Below are 16021 nucleotides of genomic sequence, written 5' to 3'. Positions count from 1 at the left end.
CGGTTGCTTTCTCTTAGTTTCCGCATGTGGGCAAGGCAGACCACAGCCTAGGTTTCAAAAAGGCTTCATGACTGGCTCAGTCCATCCTTCCACGTGAGCCTTGGGTTTTCACCTTTGTACTCCTGCCCTCAGTTGTCTTTCTAGAGCAGGTAGGCATTTAGTGATCCCGGGCCACCCACCTGCAGTGCTTTCTGGCTCAATCCGTCCCATACAATTTTCATGATAGTTGTTTCTTTAGATGAACTGCGCTGCCCACACGTGGATTAGCTAAGGCCTTGGGGGAAAGGAACACAAGAATGCAATAGACGACACTGATTGACAGTGAGCAGGTTACGTAACTCCTCCAGCTTTGGTTCCTAAAACCAAACCACCTGCTTCCCAGGTGGGTTTGCTAACACCATGAGCAAGTGCTTTCCTAAACTGTTATACAGGTGGCGTCACAATGCATAATCTATTCATTATAAACAGGTAACCCCGTTATCCTCTTCATCAGTTCTGCATGACATCACCACCGTAACCTGCCAGGAAGTCCTAACAGTACAGGAAAACCACACTTGGTACTGTTTCTCCTGCTTAGCTTCTGCTACGGATCAACACTGCAGCTTAGTTGAGAGCACTTAACACCCGCAGTCCCTCTAGTCTCTAAGCCTTAATGAGCTATTTGTTTCTAATTCCAGCGCCACTTTGTCCATTCCAACTCTTTCTCAAGTCCCCCCACAAGATCTTTAGCCTCCACACTGCCCAGCCTCCTGACTGTGTGACTACAGGGAATCCCTGCCAGGTGGAGCTCCCCACTTAAGCCCCTATACCCCTAATATACACAGTTTTCTCTTTCAGGTCAAGACAGAAATGCACACACTATATTTTACCTCTGTAGACCTGGACCTTCTGAGCCAAGTGTACTATTCTTGTTTAATTCTTTTTACCTTCCATGACTAATTCTACAGCAGAAGTGTCCAACACCCACCATGTAAGCCAAAGCTAGGACAAGTTAAGAACGGTTTTGCTGTCTAAAACAATCCTTAACTGATATAAAAGTCAAAGACTGCAGAGGTGGGCATGCTGGTGTCAGGGCTCAGTACTTAGGAAGCAGGAGCTGGTGGATTTCTCATTTCAAGGCCAGCCTGGTCTGCAAAGTAAATTCCAGGACAGCACACAGAGAACAAACAAAAATATCAAACAGTGCCACATACACACATACATAATCAACTGTCTTACAGCAAATCCCCAGCTGGGCCTCTCAAGGATGCAACACATGAGCCATGTGCATAACAGGAATCCTAGCAGCTCAAGCAAGACTTTGTTGTTGTCCTTGTGTGGCAAGACAGGGTTTTGCTACATAGGCCAAACTGGCTATTCCCCGGTGTCTGAAGTATTTACAGGCAAGCTCCTCTAGGCCTACCTGTTTTCTTTTAGACATCTTTCAGCAGTTTATTACAGTGTACTCGTGTTTCCTTCAGCAGGGTCTCACTAGATAGCTCTGGTGAGCCTGGAACTCACCACGTAGTTCAGGCTAGCCTCGGATGTGCAGGGATCCGCAGGCCCTCGCACCCAGAGTGTGGGGTTCTAGGCACCACCACAGCCTGCTGTGACACTGCTTTATCCTACTAACGTAGCAGCTGAACCCCAAGGAGCTTGTCAACTGTAAAATCACCCACCATCTGCTACCGGCCATGAGAAATAAGAAAAATCAGAGACTGTGAATGATACAAAGCTGTTTACTGTCTGACAAAGTCAAGCTCACAAAGAAATTTCCTTGAGTTTAATAAAGATGCTAAAAATGTTACTTTTTAAGTATTTAACTTTTTTTTTTTTTTTACAAAGTTCTGTACATAAAATAAATATACAGAAGCAAACCCCATCAACTGTGTACATCAGTAATCCTCACTGGTGGGCTCACCATTTATAAGGAAGACATCATTCAACGCATCCTGTCACAGAGACCATCCTGTCAGCAAGGACTTCTACCCCAAAGTACCATCACTGGGCCTTCTTTATTAAGTCTGCTAAACAGCAAGAAGCCTTCAACCTACCAACTAGCCAGCAGCCATGAAAGCCATGGCTGCCTTGCCTAGAGTGTGGCCTAATGGCAATGTCTATATCTCATGCTGACCAAAGCCCTTAAAGTACAAGTAGTTTACAACAGAGATAAGCCCCACCTCTCCTTGGCCAGTCACTGTGAAAGTGTGCGTAAGGCAATTGAGTTGAGGGTTAAAGGTTCACCTTGTTAATGTCAGAGCGACACTAACAAGAGTCCTAGTTTCATCCACCAGATGATGGGCCCCTGCGTCCAGGTCTCCAGGAGCAGGTTCCACCCCCTTCACCCGTCAGAGGGTTATAACCTGGAAGTGAAAAGGAAACAAAACTATTTTGATGGCTGGAAATCCGAGAACATCCTATATTAAAACTATAACCACAACTCTAGGATGCCAATTGCAAGGTATAGATTCCATCTTATGGCCTTTCCAAGGGACTTCAGCTAGCACATAAAAATAAGGTGGGTGAAGATAGTTGTGCAGCCTTCAATCCCATAGGCAATTACTTAAGCTAGTCCGAAGACCTAATAGTCTCAAAAACAAAACAAAATGAAAACATTTTAAAAGGATGTGAAGGTCCAGGTAGAGGCAAGAGGAACACAGATCAAGGTCACCTTGGCTTGGTCACAGATCAAATCTTGCCTTGAACACAGATCAAGGAGCTGGTGGCCAGCCTAAGCCTAAGTAAGACCTTGTCTCAAGAACAAATCCCCAACAGAAACCACACCCAACAACCAGAATGGAACTTTCCACCTCTAGTCGTCAGAACTGGGTCACCTACATCCTTTTTCCATCTCTCCCTCGCACATCAGCTCCTCATAGCCAACATGGATAAATGGGTCTTTGCCGAATGGCCCAGTCTCCATATCCAGCCAGACCTTCTGTGGGCTGGTTCTTTTCCTTGTTCACTGTGAAATCTTGCCTTGAGCCTTAGTTTCCTCATCTGCAAAGCCAGGCTATTTAGGTTGGCCGAGCTCAGGGCTGCTGGACAGCACAACAGGCCATGCACAAACTTAAGCATGCTAGGTGCTTTGTTTTCCACAACTTCCACTGTGCTGTCAATATCTGAGAAGTTTCAAGTTTCCACCCTTCCTTCTGCCATGTCCCTGAACTCTGGAGGGCAGGAGGGGAGCTACCTAACACACCAGGCTCCACTGCCTCAAACTCGGCTTGAATCACAAAAGACTGCTCACTCTCCATTTCTGTGTTCCATCTTCCTGAGAGATGTGAAATCCCTCAGGGACAGAATGAAGGCACGCTGCTATAGTATCACCTGGGGAGCCTAGCCATGCACACAGAAAAAAGCTGAGTCTGTTCCACACCCTGAGAAAGTCACTCACAGGAAGAGGGTAGCAGTGCCAGCAAGACACAGACAGCGTCTCCAGCATCATCCTAGTTGCTTAGGGAGGCGCCACATGGCAGCCTTATATTTCTAGTCCTAAACTGGGGACGCAGACACAAAGGGAATCTTCTTTCTTTTAGAGACAGAACCTCACAGTGTAGCGGAGGCTGGCCTCCACTTGAGCCATCCCTCTGCTTCAGCTTCCTAATGCTAGGACTACACGTAAATGTCACATGCTCTCAGCTGCAGAATCTTACTTTGAAAAGGAAAATACGAAGCTGGGAAGATGGCTGCTTGGTGGGGAAAAGGACGTGAGCAAGCACGAAGACCTGAGTGGAAATCCCAGCACCCGTGTAGAGCGCCAGGCACAGTGGCACACGCGTGTATTCCATGTGCTTTAGGGTTACAACCAGGAGGACTGCTGTGGCTTTCCAGATGCCCAACTAGCTCTAGGATGAGGGAGACCCTGCCTCAATCAAGTAATGTGGAAAGTGATAGAACAAACGAAACCTATCCTCTGGCCTCTGTGTACAAGCATGGGTATGTGATGTGTATCCACACACACACCACACACATAGAGCACAGATAAAAAGACAACAGATTTTCTAAGTGTTGAAAATCCTAAATGTTTCTTTCACATTGCTAGGTTCTTACCACCTCCTCGCAAAGGCTTTTTGTCAGATTTTCCTTTGGGGATGACAGATGAAGTAGAAGGTCCAGGGCCATCTTCTTCCTGTTTGAACAAACACAAGCTTAAGAATCAATACATTCTACTTGGGGCTGGAGGTACAGCTACAATATGCTGTGCTCTGGGTTCAGTCTGCAAAGCCACAAAGCCACTCCAAATGCCAGCATTCTATATGACTAAGTACTGCCACCTCCAGTTACCTGAGGCCTTCCTGAATTTCTTTTGTAACTTCTGCCTTCTTGCATGCTGTCCCACATTTCAATCTTCTGTCTTCTTTTCTCTTCTTCAAGCTAAGAAAGAACCACATACAATGAGCCAGGTGGTGATGGCATGCACCTTTAATCCCAGCACTTGGGAGGCAGGAGCAGGTGGATCTCTGAGGCCAGCCTGGACTACAAAGTGAGTTCCAGGACAGCCAGGGCTGTTACACAAAGAAAATCTGTCTCAAAACACACACACACACACACACACACACATACACACACACACTCACACAAAGAACCACACACAAGAAAGCACACCCAGCAAGCACCCATAAGCTCCTCCTATTCTCAAAGAAAGTGCTTATTCTTAATTCGGGCTGGAGAGAGGGCTCAGCGGTTAATAGCACTGACTGCTTTTTCAGAGGTCCTGAGTTCAGTTCCCAGCAACCACATGGTGGCTCACAACCATCTGTGATGGGTTCCTATGCACTCTTCTGGTGTGTCTGAAGACAGCGACAGTGTACTCACATATATAAAATAAATCTTAAAAAAAAAAAGAATTCTTAATTTGAACATCTCCCAAAACAAGTGTTCACTTTCATCTCTTAAACAAGAACAACAACGACAACAACAACAACAAAGTTGCCGTAGAAAGCCGGGCACAGTGCTATGCACCTGTACGCCTGACACTCAGGAAGATGAGAAGACGAGAGAAGACTTAAGTTCAAAGCCAGCCTGGCCTACACAGTGAGGCCCACTCTCAGAAATGACCTGGAATGACTGTGTGTGGCTGGCAGCCCTGTTTTATTGTCACCTGGCTATGACTGCCTCAGGCACTGGATCATAGGACAACAGATTTCCATACTGGAAAGGTAAGCAGTACGGAAACCTACGGGAAGATGAATCCCAACAGAAACCCTGCACTCAGTCATGAGCACCAAGACAAGCCTGTGGGCGAACCCACCCTGTGGCCTGTGCTCGGCTTCCTGCTCCGTGGACGGGAGCCACTTTTCTAGCACCAAGAATCCCAGCGGACACGAATGTCAGGGGTGTGTGCTCTCCCATTCCCAATACCCTCCGTTCTGCTTCAATTCCACTGTGATATGAGGCCATGTGACAAAGACTCCTTAAAAGCATGCACTCAGCAAGTCTCTCCACGGCATGCACATCTCTTGCTAAACCGTCCCTTCAAGCTTCCATTGCGTGTAAACACAGAAAGGTGAGAAAAGTAGAAAATACCTTAACATAAAGGTTGCTTTATACCATTTGCTATACCCAGAAGCCAGGTGGTAGTGGTGATGGCAACCGCAGCAGCCCCCACACCTTTAATCCCAGCACTGGGGAGACAGAGGCTGGTGAATCTCTGTAGGTTTGAGATAGCCTGGTCTACAGAGTGAATTCTAAGACAGCCAGGGCTACACAGAGAAACCCAATCTTGAAAGAAAACAATCAACCAAACAAACAATAACAAAAATACCCCAAAACAAGTAAATGAACAAGAAAAAGACTTTATAGTATAGCTGACCTGGGCATGGAATACATGCCTGTGATCCCAGAATCCCCAGTTCTAGGGAAGCAGAAGCAAACATCTAGGCTAGCCAGGACCATGCCTCAAAAAACAAAAAACAAAACAAACCCAAACCCAAAACAAACAAAGAACGCCTGATCTATCTTAACAAAACCAAAACCAAAGGGGAGAGGGGGATGAAGCAAGCTGGCTCAGCAGGCAGAAACGCTTGCTGAATAAGCTGGATGACCTATGTGAGCCTCAGAACTCATGGTGGGAGGAAAGAATGGCTCCTGTAAGCTGTCCCCTGACCTCCATAGCATACCATGACACACACATGCCTGCACTCACACACAGATTATAATAAAATAAACATCCCAAACAGATGTATAGCAGATAAATTCTAGGATTATCTATGAGAGATCTAAGCTAACTATGAGACAGGCAGATAGGTAAACATTAAAAAAATGTACACACTTTCCATTTATGGAGAGAGACCCACATTATGTGCTCATAAAATATTAGATAAAATACATCTGTGAAAATACCTAAAAGAATTTACCATGACATGGGCTATTTAGCAGTAGATGAGAAGCAGGGAGAGTGGAGACTTCTTTCACAGAACAGACTTCTGTACCACAGGTTTCCAATGTAGGCCGGTGACTGAGAGGACAGACAACTAACGTCCACTGAAGGCTGCTACTAGAAGAAGTGTTAGCGGGGAGGGGGTATGCTTGGGTCTTGTTATGTCCTTTCTTTCTGAGTCCTAGCCAAGCTGGGCAGACCAGACCCAACTGGATGACCAGGCCAAAATAAGAGAAGCTGCCAACTGACAGCAGAAAGGCACAAGTCCCTTTCCTGTGCTCGAAGTCTCAGTAACACTCAGACTATAATAATATGACCAAATTCTCTGGTGCCTCAAAGCTGGCAGAGGGTTCTTTCTGTGAAGATGAGGCAGGCTCTGGAAACTTTCTGGATTGAAACTAGAAAGCAGTCACTTTAATGAGAGATCAGCTCAATGCTGGTGTGCAATTCTGCATCTGCACACTTGGCCTCCAGCTGGTGGCAATGTTTGGGAATGCCATGGAAACTTTGGGAGGGGCAGCTTGCTGGAGAAAGCACGTGGGTTTTGAGGATTTATAGCCCGGCTCTACTTCCTATCCTCTCCGCTGCTTGTATGAGGATGAAATGGTGTCAGTCTGCTTCCTGTTGCCATGACAGACTGTATCCTCACCTGGGGACTGTACACTAAAATAACCCCCTCCCCCAGCTGCTTCTGTCACTCCATCATAGCAACAGGAAAAGCACCGACACGCACTCTGACTCCCATGAGTAACCTGGCTGATCAAGCAATCCTTGTTCCTTCTGGTCCACACCGCCACCAACACCGCGGCCTTTTCTTGGCTCTTCTGAAACCCACTGTAGTGTGCTCGACCACCCCTAAACCAGGTCATAGGCAGTACACAACTTCAATCAAAGCCTGTAATCCCAGCACTTGGGATTACAAGGCATCCAAGCACAGAGTGACAGGCTGGCATCTACCCTAGCTCCAGAGGCATGTGACCTGGGCACACAGTTCTGTTGAATAAATAGTTATAAGAAAACACTTGAAGGCAAAACAAACAAAAGATACACTTTTCTTCCAGAGTGTTTCTCCCTTGACAATTCAAAACTGCACAGAGCAAACATGCTGACCAACAGTAAACTAAGGGAAATTAATCTTCATATCCATCCAAGACACGCACCCACTCACTCACATACACCATCTTCATGTCTGCCTTTCACCGCAATAATGTACTTACACAACTATTCCGACTAGCATACTTTTCTCTGTATCGCCAATGTAAACATAGTGAGACACGACCCTGCTCTCTAAGCTTACAAATAACAGTAAATATACTTTACTGTTATCACTAAGCCTGATTAGTGAGAGAGACCTTGCTTAGCATGCTCAAGGGAAAAAACAAAAAGACCCAACAAATGTATTAAGTCAACCCAGCTCATACCTGTCTTAGTTTTTCCTTATGTTTTTCAACTTGGGCATTTAGATCTTCCTGCATTCTCAAACGAGCAGCTGCTAAAGCCTCTTGTCGCTTAACAACAACATCAGGTTCTAAAATAGAAAAACAATTAGGTATGAGTCCATATGAAATCGCCTATATAGAAAGGTTCAAATGTCAGGAAACCACAACAAAGTATCCCCTTGTATACTCATGGCAGAGCACTAAGTGCTCTGATGGCCACCATAGTGAGTGAGATAACACTGTACAAGGTGGCCATCTCACTTGCACCTGACCAGCATTCCACAAAGCAAAACAGAAGGAATTTGCATCTCTATCCATCACTTGACAGGCTCAGGTCAATGAGAAGAGGTGTAAGATTCTTTTTTTTGGTTTTGTTTTTCGAGACAGGGTTTCTCTGTGTAGCCCTGGCTATCCTGGAACTCACTCTGTAGACCAGGCTGGCCTCGAACTCAGAAATCCACCTGCCTCTGCCTCCCAAGTGCTGGGATTAAAGGCGTGCGCCACCACGCCCGGCTGAGGTGTAAGATTCTTGTTTCTACAAAGCAAAGTCCTTTCAACTAGCATTATGAATCTGAATGTTGGACTAGTGAAATTCTCAGGGGGTTACGAGCGCTGGCTGTTCTTCCAGGGGTCCTGAGTTCAATTCCCAGTAACCACATGGTGGTTCACAACCATAAGGGGATCTGATGCCCTCTTCTGCCTGCAGATGTATATGCAAATAACAAATTAATTATATATTAGATAAAAAAAATTAATCAGGTATTAGATAACCTCGACTGGCCTCAAACTCACTATATAGCAGAATGACCTTGAACTCCTGTTCTTCTTGCATCAACGTCCACGTGCACGACTACAGAAGTCTGCCACCACACCCACTTCTACTTGGTACAGGAGAGCCAATGCTCTGTCTTGTGTATGTTAGTCAAGCACTCTACAAACTGAGCCTCAGCTCTAGCCCCAGCCCCAGCCTACTTAATTTTTTTTTTTTTTTTTAGAACAGGGTCTTACTATGTAGCTCTGGCTGACCTAAAACTATATGCATGTTGGGCTGCCCCCAGATTCACACAGATCTGCCTTCCTCTGCCTCCTGAATGTAGGAATTAAAGGTGTGTGCCTCACACCCAGCCCTAGTTTACTTTTCTACCTACTTGTAAATCCACCCGTCTCAGTACTGTAGTAATCAGTTGAATGGTGACCTATATTTAAGTTATATTGCAATATAAAACAGTGTTTCTTTAGGATACACACACAGGAGTGTAGCTTCTAGACAGAACGGCTGCCCTTTGAGATTTCTCTAAACAACCAAATAAGTGAAAATCAGGTCTGATGAGGTCAGGGAAAAATCAAAATGGAGTGCGTGTAAAACCTAACACTGGAGATGGGGGAGGGGCGGCACAGCGACTGGAATAAGGAAGGAAGGAAGGCAGGCAGGCAGGCAGGGAGGGACAGACAGACCCTAACACTGAGTTTTTGGTCACTCACAATAATTCTAGAGAGGTTCACTGGGGGGTGTCACTGGAGCACAAAGAAAAGGGTGACATCTTCATTTTAATCCTCTCTAAATTAAGACCCACTAACTGGCCCAGCCACAGCTAATGGGAACAGTGAAAGTCACAAAGCCAGCACAGCTGCTTGACCACTATCTATCAAAGCTGAGCAGAGCGATACAATCGCTGTCACATGGTCTTCCACTTCTGGTCTTGATCTCCATGTGTTGCATGCTTGGGGACTTTTAATATTTGTACAACTTGGGGACACTGAATTGACGGGAAGTGTACGACTCTTCTATGCCTTCTCCCAAGAGGACAGCTTCTAAGCGTTCCTAGGGGACTCCTAAGCACACCACCCAGCCCACTTTTAGGGAGATATCCTTATCTGGCCCTACTTGAGGCTCTTCCTTAGGCCCGGAGAGATCTCCTTGTGAGGCTCAGGCTCCAAGATATCCTTGGATCACGCACACACCTCTCCATTTACTCAGGAACAAGATAATTAGAACAAGGTAAACTTAAAAGAGAAGTAAGACTCAGTGGGCTGGAGAAGTTGGCAGCCGATCAATCAGGTTAAAGCCTCTTCCTCCTATCACTCAGGGGAATACGTGGCATACATAAGATTGGGGGCGGGCACATATGGTATGCCCCTCCAGGAAAAAGATACAACAACAAAGTTAAACCGGCTTGAGTTATCTCTGCCCTACATGGGGGCTTATCCTGATGGACAAAGGATGGTGTGGATAAATGATAAAAGAATGAGGGATTAAGACCTCCCTTGGAAAAATTAGTCTGTGCAGGACCACTGTGGTGTCCTATGACCAAGGAACAAAAAAATACCAAGTTCAGACCTACAAATAAATTCCACAAAGATTAAAAAAAACATAGTATTACATCCAAAATTGAATAATAACTGTAGCAGTTCTGGCTTGAAGATTTTCCTTGGGCCTAATGACAATTAGCACTCTGACCATCAAAAGTTGATTGAATAAACTGCTAACCTACTGCCATAGGACATGACAACCTACCCAGGCTGGCTTGGAGATTTTCTGTCTAGTGCCTTTGAAACCATAAGAGCTACCAGCCTGAGAATGGACTGTCATGCTTTGGCAAAATATGCCTCTAGATTCTTAAAAAAAAAAAAATGGGCTACCGGGTTGATGAGGGAAAATGATTGTAAAAGATAACTCTGCTCTGTCACGGTTTATCAATGATGACTAAACTTATGACTATGAAGAAGCTAAAATACATCTGGGGACAAAAATATGATCGATGAATCCATCCTTGTCTACCGAGTGCTGTATAAATAAAGTAGCACCCCACTTCCAGTCAGTCAGGCGGCAAGATTCCCAGGACCCCAATGCCTGATATCCCCCACCCACCACCCCTTGGCACTTCTTGTTTCCTCCACAAGACCTGGCCATCTCCAGGGACTGGTCCCCATCCACCGAACAAGATGTGCATTGAGTATGCTATACACCATCGCGGAGTCTCTGCATCTCAATAAAAATCTTTCAAAACTCAAAGGCATGTTTTGCCGCCACCCACTAAGTAAATGACAGGCGCCTTCATTTCTACCACATGGCACTAACCCAGAACAGTCTCGGCTTGGTCCAGCTGTCTCTGCCTCAAAGCCCTCAGTCGGAGGGAGAGCCTCTGGATGACAATGTAGAGAAGGATGCAGCTGAAGAGGATGTACCAGCCATAGCTGGCCAGCAGGGAGCCCACTGGAAAAAAAAAAAAAAAAAAAAAGAAAAAAGAAACCAGTTTCAGAAATGGAAATAGCATTTTTTCAATAATACTCTACAAAAATAGTCATGGCTGCTTCTTTCAGAACCTTCACAGTCTAGCTGGAAACGGACTCCTAAGAAGCGAATCGCTGGGTACAGAAACTTCTCAACTACAAGGGGACTCGGGAGTAGCCCGGAGGGTGCAGAGCCCAGCAGCTAGGTTCTGAAGGACCAAAGGGGACGCGTCTATCTGATTCAGGAAAGCAAAGGCCATCCAGACTCCGTGAGTTACACTTTGTTAAGGAGTGAGACAACAGTGTGTTAGTGCAGGGTAGAGCGAAACGCCGGGCGGAGGACTCCACTGCAAAAGGAAGATGTTAAAGGGACTCCAGTGAGCCAAGTCCGCGAGCGCCCGCCCAGCTAGGGTGACTTCGAGAAAGCTGAGCTCCGGCCCAGCAGGCAGGCCCGGCCAGTCCGCGGCGTTAACGCCAAGCCTCCTGGAGGTCGACCCACCGAGCATGGCGGCGCCCGCCGCCCCTGACCTGTCACGTGCAGGAATCGCAGGCTCTCGGTCTCCAGCGCCGGCCTCGCGGACAGAGGCTCTTCATCGCGATCCATGGTGGCCACCGCCGCCGCCACCAACGACAAGCCCGCTGCTCCTCTCTGCTCTGCGCTTCCGGTTCGGCCCTATGTACACGTGGCGCTCACGGCCGTGGAGGTACTGACCTATCGCGGCTCGACCTGCCTCGACGCTCGGCCAATCACAGGGGGGGTGTGACCAGAGGGCGGGGCTGGAGGATGCCCAGGCGGAAGCGCGTTTGACTTTCAGGGAGGAGCTCGCAGCTCAACTATGCATAGCTCGGATAACAGATCTTGCACGAATGTTTTTACAGACCTTGTACTTGATACTGATTGGACATTGAGGCTCAAGAGATTTGAAACCTCCTGGAGATGAGATTTGAGTCCCGCCCTTGTCACCGGGCCCTAAGGGTTTGCAGCATAGATCCCCTCCCCAAACGTGCGGAAAGCAATCTACTTAGAATTCCTTTCTTCTGATCCACTGTCTCAAGGGAAGGAATTAATGTAGTAATGACTCCAATTTAGGCTCTTATGTGTCACATTAGCACAGTTTTTGTAATGGTTCTCTGCAATATACTAGGAACGCAATAAAGGAGATAGCTGCGATTTGAAATGGAACTGATGGAATCAAGTTTCCATAGATTAATGGGATTAAGAAGGTGAGAACTCTGTGGTGTTTAAAGGTGGGACCTTTGGGAAACTACTATATGAGGTCAATGTGGGTGTCCCCAGAGAAAAAGAGACTAGATTTCTGTGCACCCCACCGTGAGATGACACAGCCTGAGGAGCCTGATGGAATCTATACGGTGCTGCACCAAGCTTGAGGACTTTGAATCTCCAAAATGGAAATAAAACTCACTGTGTCATAAAAACTAGTCTGCTAAGGATCTTGTTACAGTAATAAGCTAATGCAGCAACTCCATCTGGGACATGGGAGAGAAAAGCCTGGAATCACTTCACATTATCAACCACCTTGAAAATAGACTTTGATGACTGGATATGAAGCTAAGGATATGAAGATAGCCATGAATTTGCTGATTTTTTTTCAGACACAACATGGCTTTTTAAAAAAAATTGCTGAATTTTTAAAGTTTTATGTTTTTAATAGTTTTCTCAGTGGTAAAAAAGGATCAGTTTAATTTTTTTGTTTTTCTTTTTTGGTACCGATGACTGCCACCCCACCTCTGAGCCCAGTTTGAACCCTCTCTCTTTGCTTAAGGTGATTTCTCACATCATACAGAGCAAGTGAAACATCTGGTTACAAGGGAGGAGGTTGCTCATTTGCCTGTTTATCCAGTCCCTTAACATCTGTAATCATGATGATGAAATAAGTAATGTTTAGTTTCATTAAAAGACAAGGTGGAGGGGAAATGTTGGGCAGTGGTGGCACACACCTTCAACCCCAGCACTCAGCAGGCAGATACAGGTGAGTCTCTGAATTTGAAGCTCAGGACAGTGAGGGCTACACAGAGAAACCTTGCCTTAAAAGCCTTTAATCCCAGCACACTGGTTAAGAGGGGTTAGTTTCATTAAAAGAGGTGGTGCTGGCTCACTCCTTTAATCTCAGCACTCAGGAGGCAGAGGATGGCTGATCCCTGAGTTAGAGGCCAGCTCTGTTTACAGGGTGAATTCCAGCCAGGGCTACACAGAGAAACCCTGTCTTAAAAAACCAAAACCATGCCTTTAATCCCAGCACTTGGGAGGCAGAGGCAGGCGAATTTCTGAGTTCAAGGCCAACCTGGTCTACAGAGTGAATTCCAGGACAACCAGGACTACAGAGAAACCCTGTCTTGAAAAAACAAAAAACAAAAAAAAAAACAAAAACCAATAAAAAGGGAGGTGAGTGGATATGATCAAAGTACATGATACACAGATAAAACAGTGTAATAACGAAATCATTATTTTACATAAACTTAGCCATACAAAGGAATCTCTTCCACTTGGAACTTTGCAGTCTAACATGGAAACTAGCAATTCAGAAAGATAACATGTTAAAATATACAAAGTAGGAGTAGGAATGTACCTCAGTTGGCCAGGTGCTTCCTTGCCTAGCACGTACAGAACCCTAGGTGTAAAGCCCCTCACTGCACACACCGAGTGTGGGGCAAACGGCTCTCATCCCAGCATTTGTGAGATGGTGGCAAGAGGATCAGGATTTCAGAGTCATCTCTGGTGTCACACTCAGCAGTGTAAGCCTGCCTCAAAAACCAAAACCAAAACCATGGGAGACAAAGGCAGGCATATCTCTGTAGTTAGCCCCCTCTCAAAACAGCAAAGCCAAATTTAAAAACAGACACACACACACCCAACAATAACTTTGTTTACAAACCCAGTGTACATACTTAGATACACAGTATAATATTCAACTAAAATTTACGGTATTTCGAATTGAGTGCATGGATTTTAGGGTTTAATTTCAGTTCCTGCAATCCTGCTCCTACTTCTCAGGTGTGATGCCTTTGTCCTTTTACGTGATAGCTCAGATGTTACTTGGAAAACTAGGGCAAAGGTGAATAGTAACCCCAACGCCCACCACTGGCTATGTAGACTCAATGCCTGGCTCTAACCTGTCACTTACTGTCACATCCTTGCATGGGCCCTTCTTATAGCCATGTCCTTCAGGTTAAAATTGCCCCATCCACTGTATTCAGCCAGTTAAATTGCTTTGGTTAATGGCGAGTAAGCAGAACTGTTATCAGTTTTGAGTATAGTTTAGTTAAGTTGTTCATGGAGAATTAGGCATAGAAAGCCTAGTTTTGTTCATCACGAATGTCACAAGATTTGCACAAGACTGGGCTCCTCAACATCCTACCACTGAGAGGAGGAGGTGCTAACTTGGGCCTGCCCCACCCCCAAGACTTACAGTTACTAGTTGATGGAGGATTAAGAAACATTTCTTCAGTGGTGTAGCCATTGGTAAGGTGCCCAAGCTCCCATAATTAACTCTAAAGTCAGTCACAGAAAGGGGGTAGTTAATTAAAAAGAGGGAGACCATCTGAAGGACAAAGGAGGCTGATAGGAGTGTGTGTGTGTACAATTAAAATACATTATGGGCATGTAATGATGTCCATTACTATATATAACTAATATAGGGTAATAAAAGCATTAAAAATAAAGAGCAGAGTCAATATGGAAGGAAACAGATGGTGTTTCCTGCTGGCAAACTGCCAAAATCGCTGTTTTCCAATATAACAAGCAGCTACACAGGATGGAGGGTGTGGGGAGCTCAAGGGCTCAGAGAAGGCAATAAAATGCCCGTCCTGCTCAAGCAGTGAGGAACTGCCACTTTCCAGGAATGCTCTCGTGTGCCAGAATGTAACCGCACCTCCCTGGAACTGTTACAGAAGGCTGTGATCTGCCATGTTAGCGCTGAGAACCAAACCCAGGTCCCCTGGGAGAAGTCCTGTGAACACTGAGCCATCTCTCCAACTCTAGCTCCTGTGTGTGCACATATATGTATGCAGGCACATGTATGGAGAGATCAGTTCTGTCCTGCCCATTCCAGGGATCAACCTTCAGCTAGTCAGTCTTGTTAATCATATCCATTAATTTAATTAGGGCAAGCTTCAAAAGTAGGGCATTTACCAGTTATACAAATGCTAGAGAGAAAACATTCAAGGTCAGGTGAGGAGACACTTGTAATCTCAGCTGGTGGGATGTGGAGGTAGGATTAGGAGTTCAGGCCAGTTTCCGTTATGTGCCTGGGCTACATGAGACCACCTCAAATCAGCATCATAACACAGTTCCACCTACCCATTCTTGCAAGTGTTGCACGACTATCAGGTGATACAAACTTCTGCTGTAACAGGACCAATATTAGCCTGAATAAAATTCATACTCTACAAAACTATTCCCTGAAAATGTTAGGCTCCAGGAAAAACACAGATTGAAGGTTCAAATGATTGAACCGCATCAGTTATCTGGGTCCTGAGACACATAAGAAAGGAAACCTCATTTGCCTCTAGCCAGCTTTGGCAAGTCCTTGACTGGGACAATGGCATGCATGATGCAATGGTGTCCTGTTTTTCTCACTTACCCCAAATACTAAACCATCGAGTGCCAATAGTTTCAGTCCAGACTAATTCAGTGCATGTCCAGGCCAGGGTTTCATTAAGCTACTTTTAGTAAAAAATGTGCAATTACAGAACAACCACTGGCTTGTCATAACTGGGATTGTTGACCAAGACATCTCATCCAGTAAGAGGGCTCATAAATGAAATAGAAGACAGGAAATCTGTTTTTGCTTTGGTATTGGGGATCTTGTAGTCTTAGGAAGACTGCCACCAAGCCGGGTGTGGTGGCGCACGCCTTTAATCCCAGCACTCGGGAGGCAGAGGCAGGTGGGTTTCTGAGTTCGAGGCCAGCCTGGTCTACAAAGTGAGTTCCAGGACAGCTAGGGCTATACAGAGAAACCCTGTCTCAAAA

General features: G+C 45.7%; 1 protein-coding gene across 2 annotated transcripts; it reads right to left on the bottom strand.

Moving 5' to 3' along the window:
- Positions 1-1698: 1698 nt before the first annotated feature.
- Positions 1699-11692, bottom strand: Selenos (selenoprotein S). Of its 2 annotated transcripts, none has more exons than XM_021167469.2 (6): positions 11560-11692; positions 10880-11014; positions 7783-7889; positions 4267-4356; positions 4033-4111; positions 1699-2342 (listed from the first exon to the last, which is right to left on the bottom strand). In XM_021167469.2, the coding sequence occupies exons 1-6, from the start codon at positions 11633-11635 to the stop codon at positions 2263-2265; spliced, it is 567 nt and encodes a 188-aa protein (XP_021023128.1). In that variant the 5' UTR covers positions 11636-11692; the 3' UTR covers positions 1699-2262. The 2 variants fall into 2 exon arrangements, with proteins under 2 accessions (XP_021023128.1, XP_021023130.1); XM_021167471.2 differs by having other exon boundaries at positions 11531-11595.
- Between the last annotated feature and the right edge of the window lie 4329 nt (positions 11693-16021).

Source organism: Mus caroli, chromosome 7 (genome assembly GCF_900094665.2).
Source record: "Mus caroli chromosome 7, CAROLI_EIJ_v1.1, whole genome shotgun sequence".
NCBI lineage: Eukaryota > Metazoa > Chordata > Mammalia > Rodentia > Muridae > Mus > Mus caroli.
Note: the sequence above shows the minus strand (reverse complement) of the source record. Positions and strands in the feature narration are given on the sequence as shown.

Excerpts from the sequence above, each read along its gene's own strand:
- Selenos (XM_021167469.2), bottom strand. The coding sequence starts at position 11,635 with ATGGATCGCGATGAAGAGCCTCTGTCCGCGAGGCCGGCGCTGGAGACC. Across the intron at positions 4,112-4,266 it reads GAAATTCAGGAAGGCCTCAG|GAAGAAGATGGCCCTGGACC; the intron begins GTAACTGGAGGT and ends TTGTTCAAACAG. Across the intron at positions 2,343-4,032 it reads AAAGCCTTTGCGAGGAGGTG|GTTATAACCCTCTGACGGGT; the intron begins GTAAGAACCTAG and ends TTTCACTTCCAG.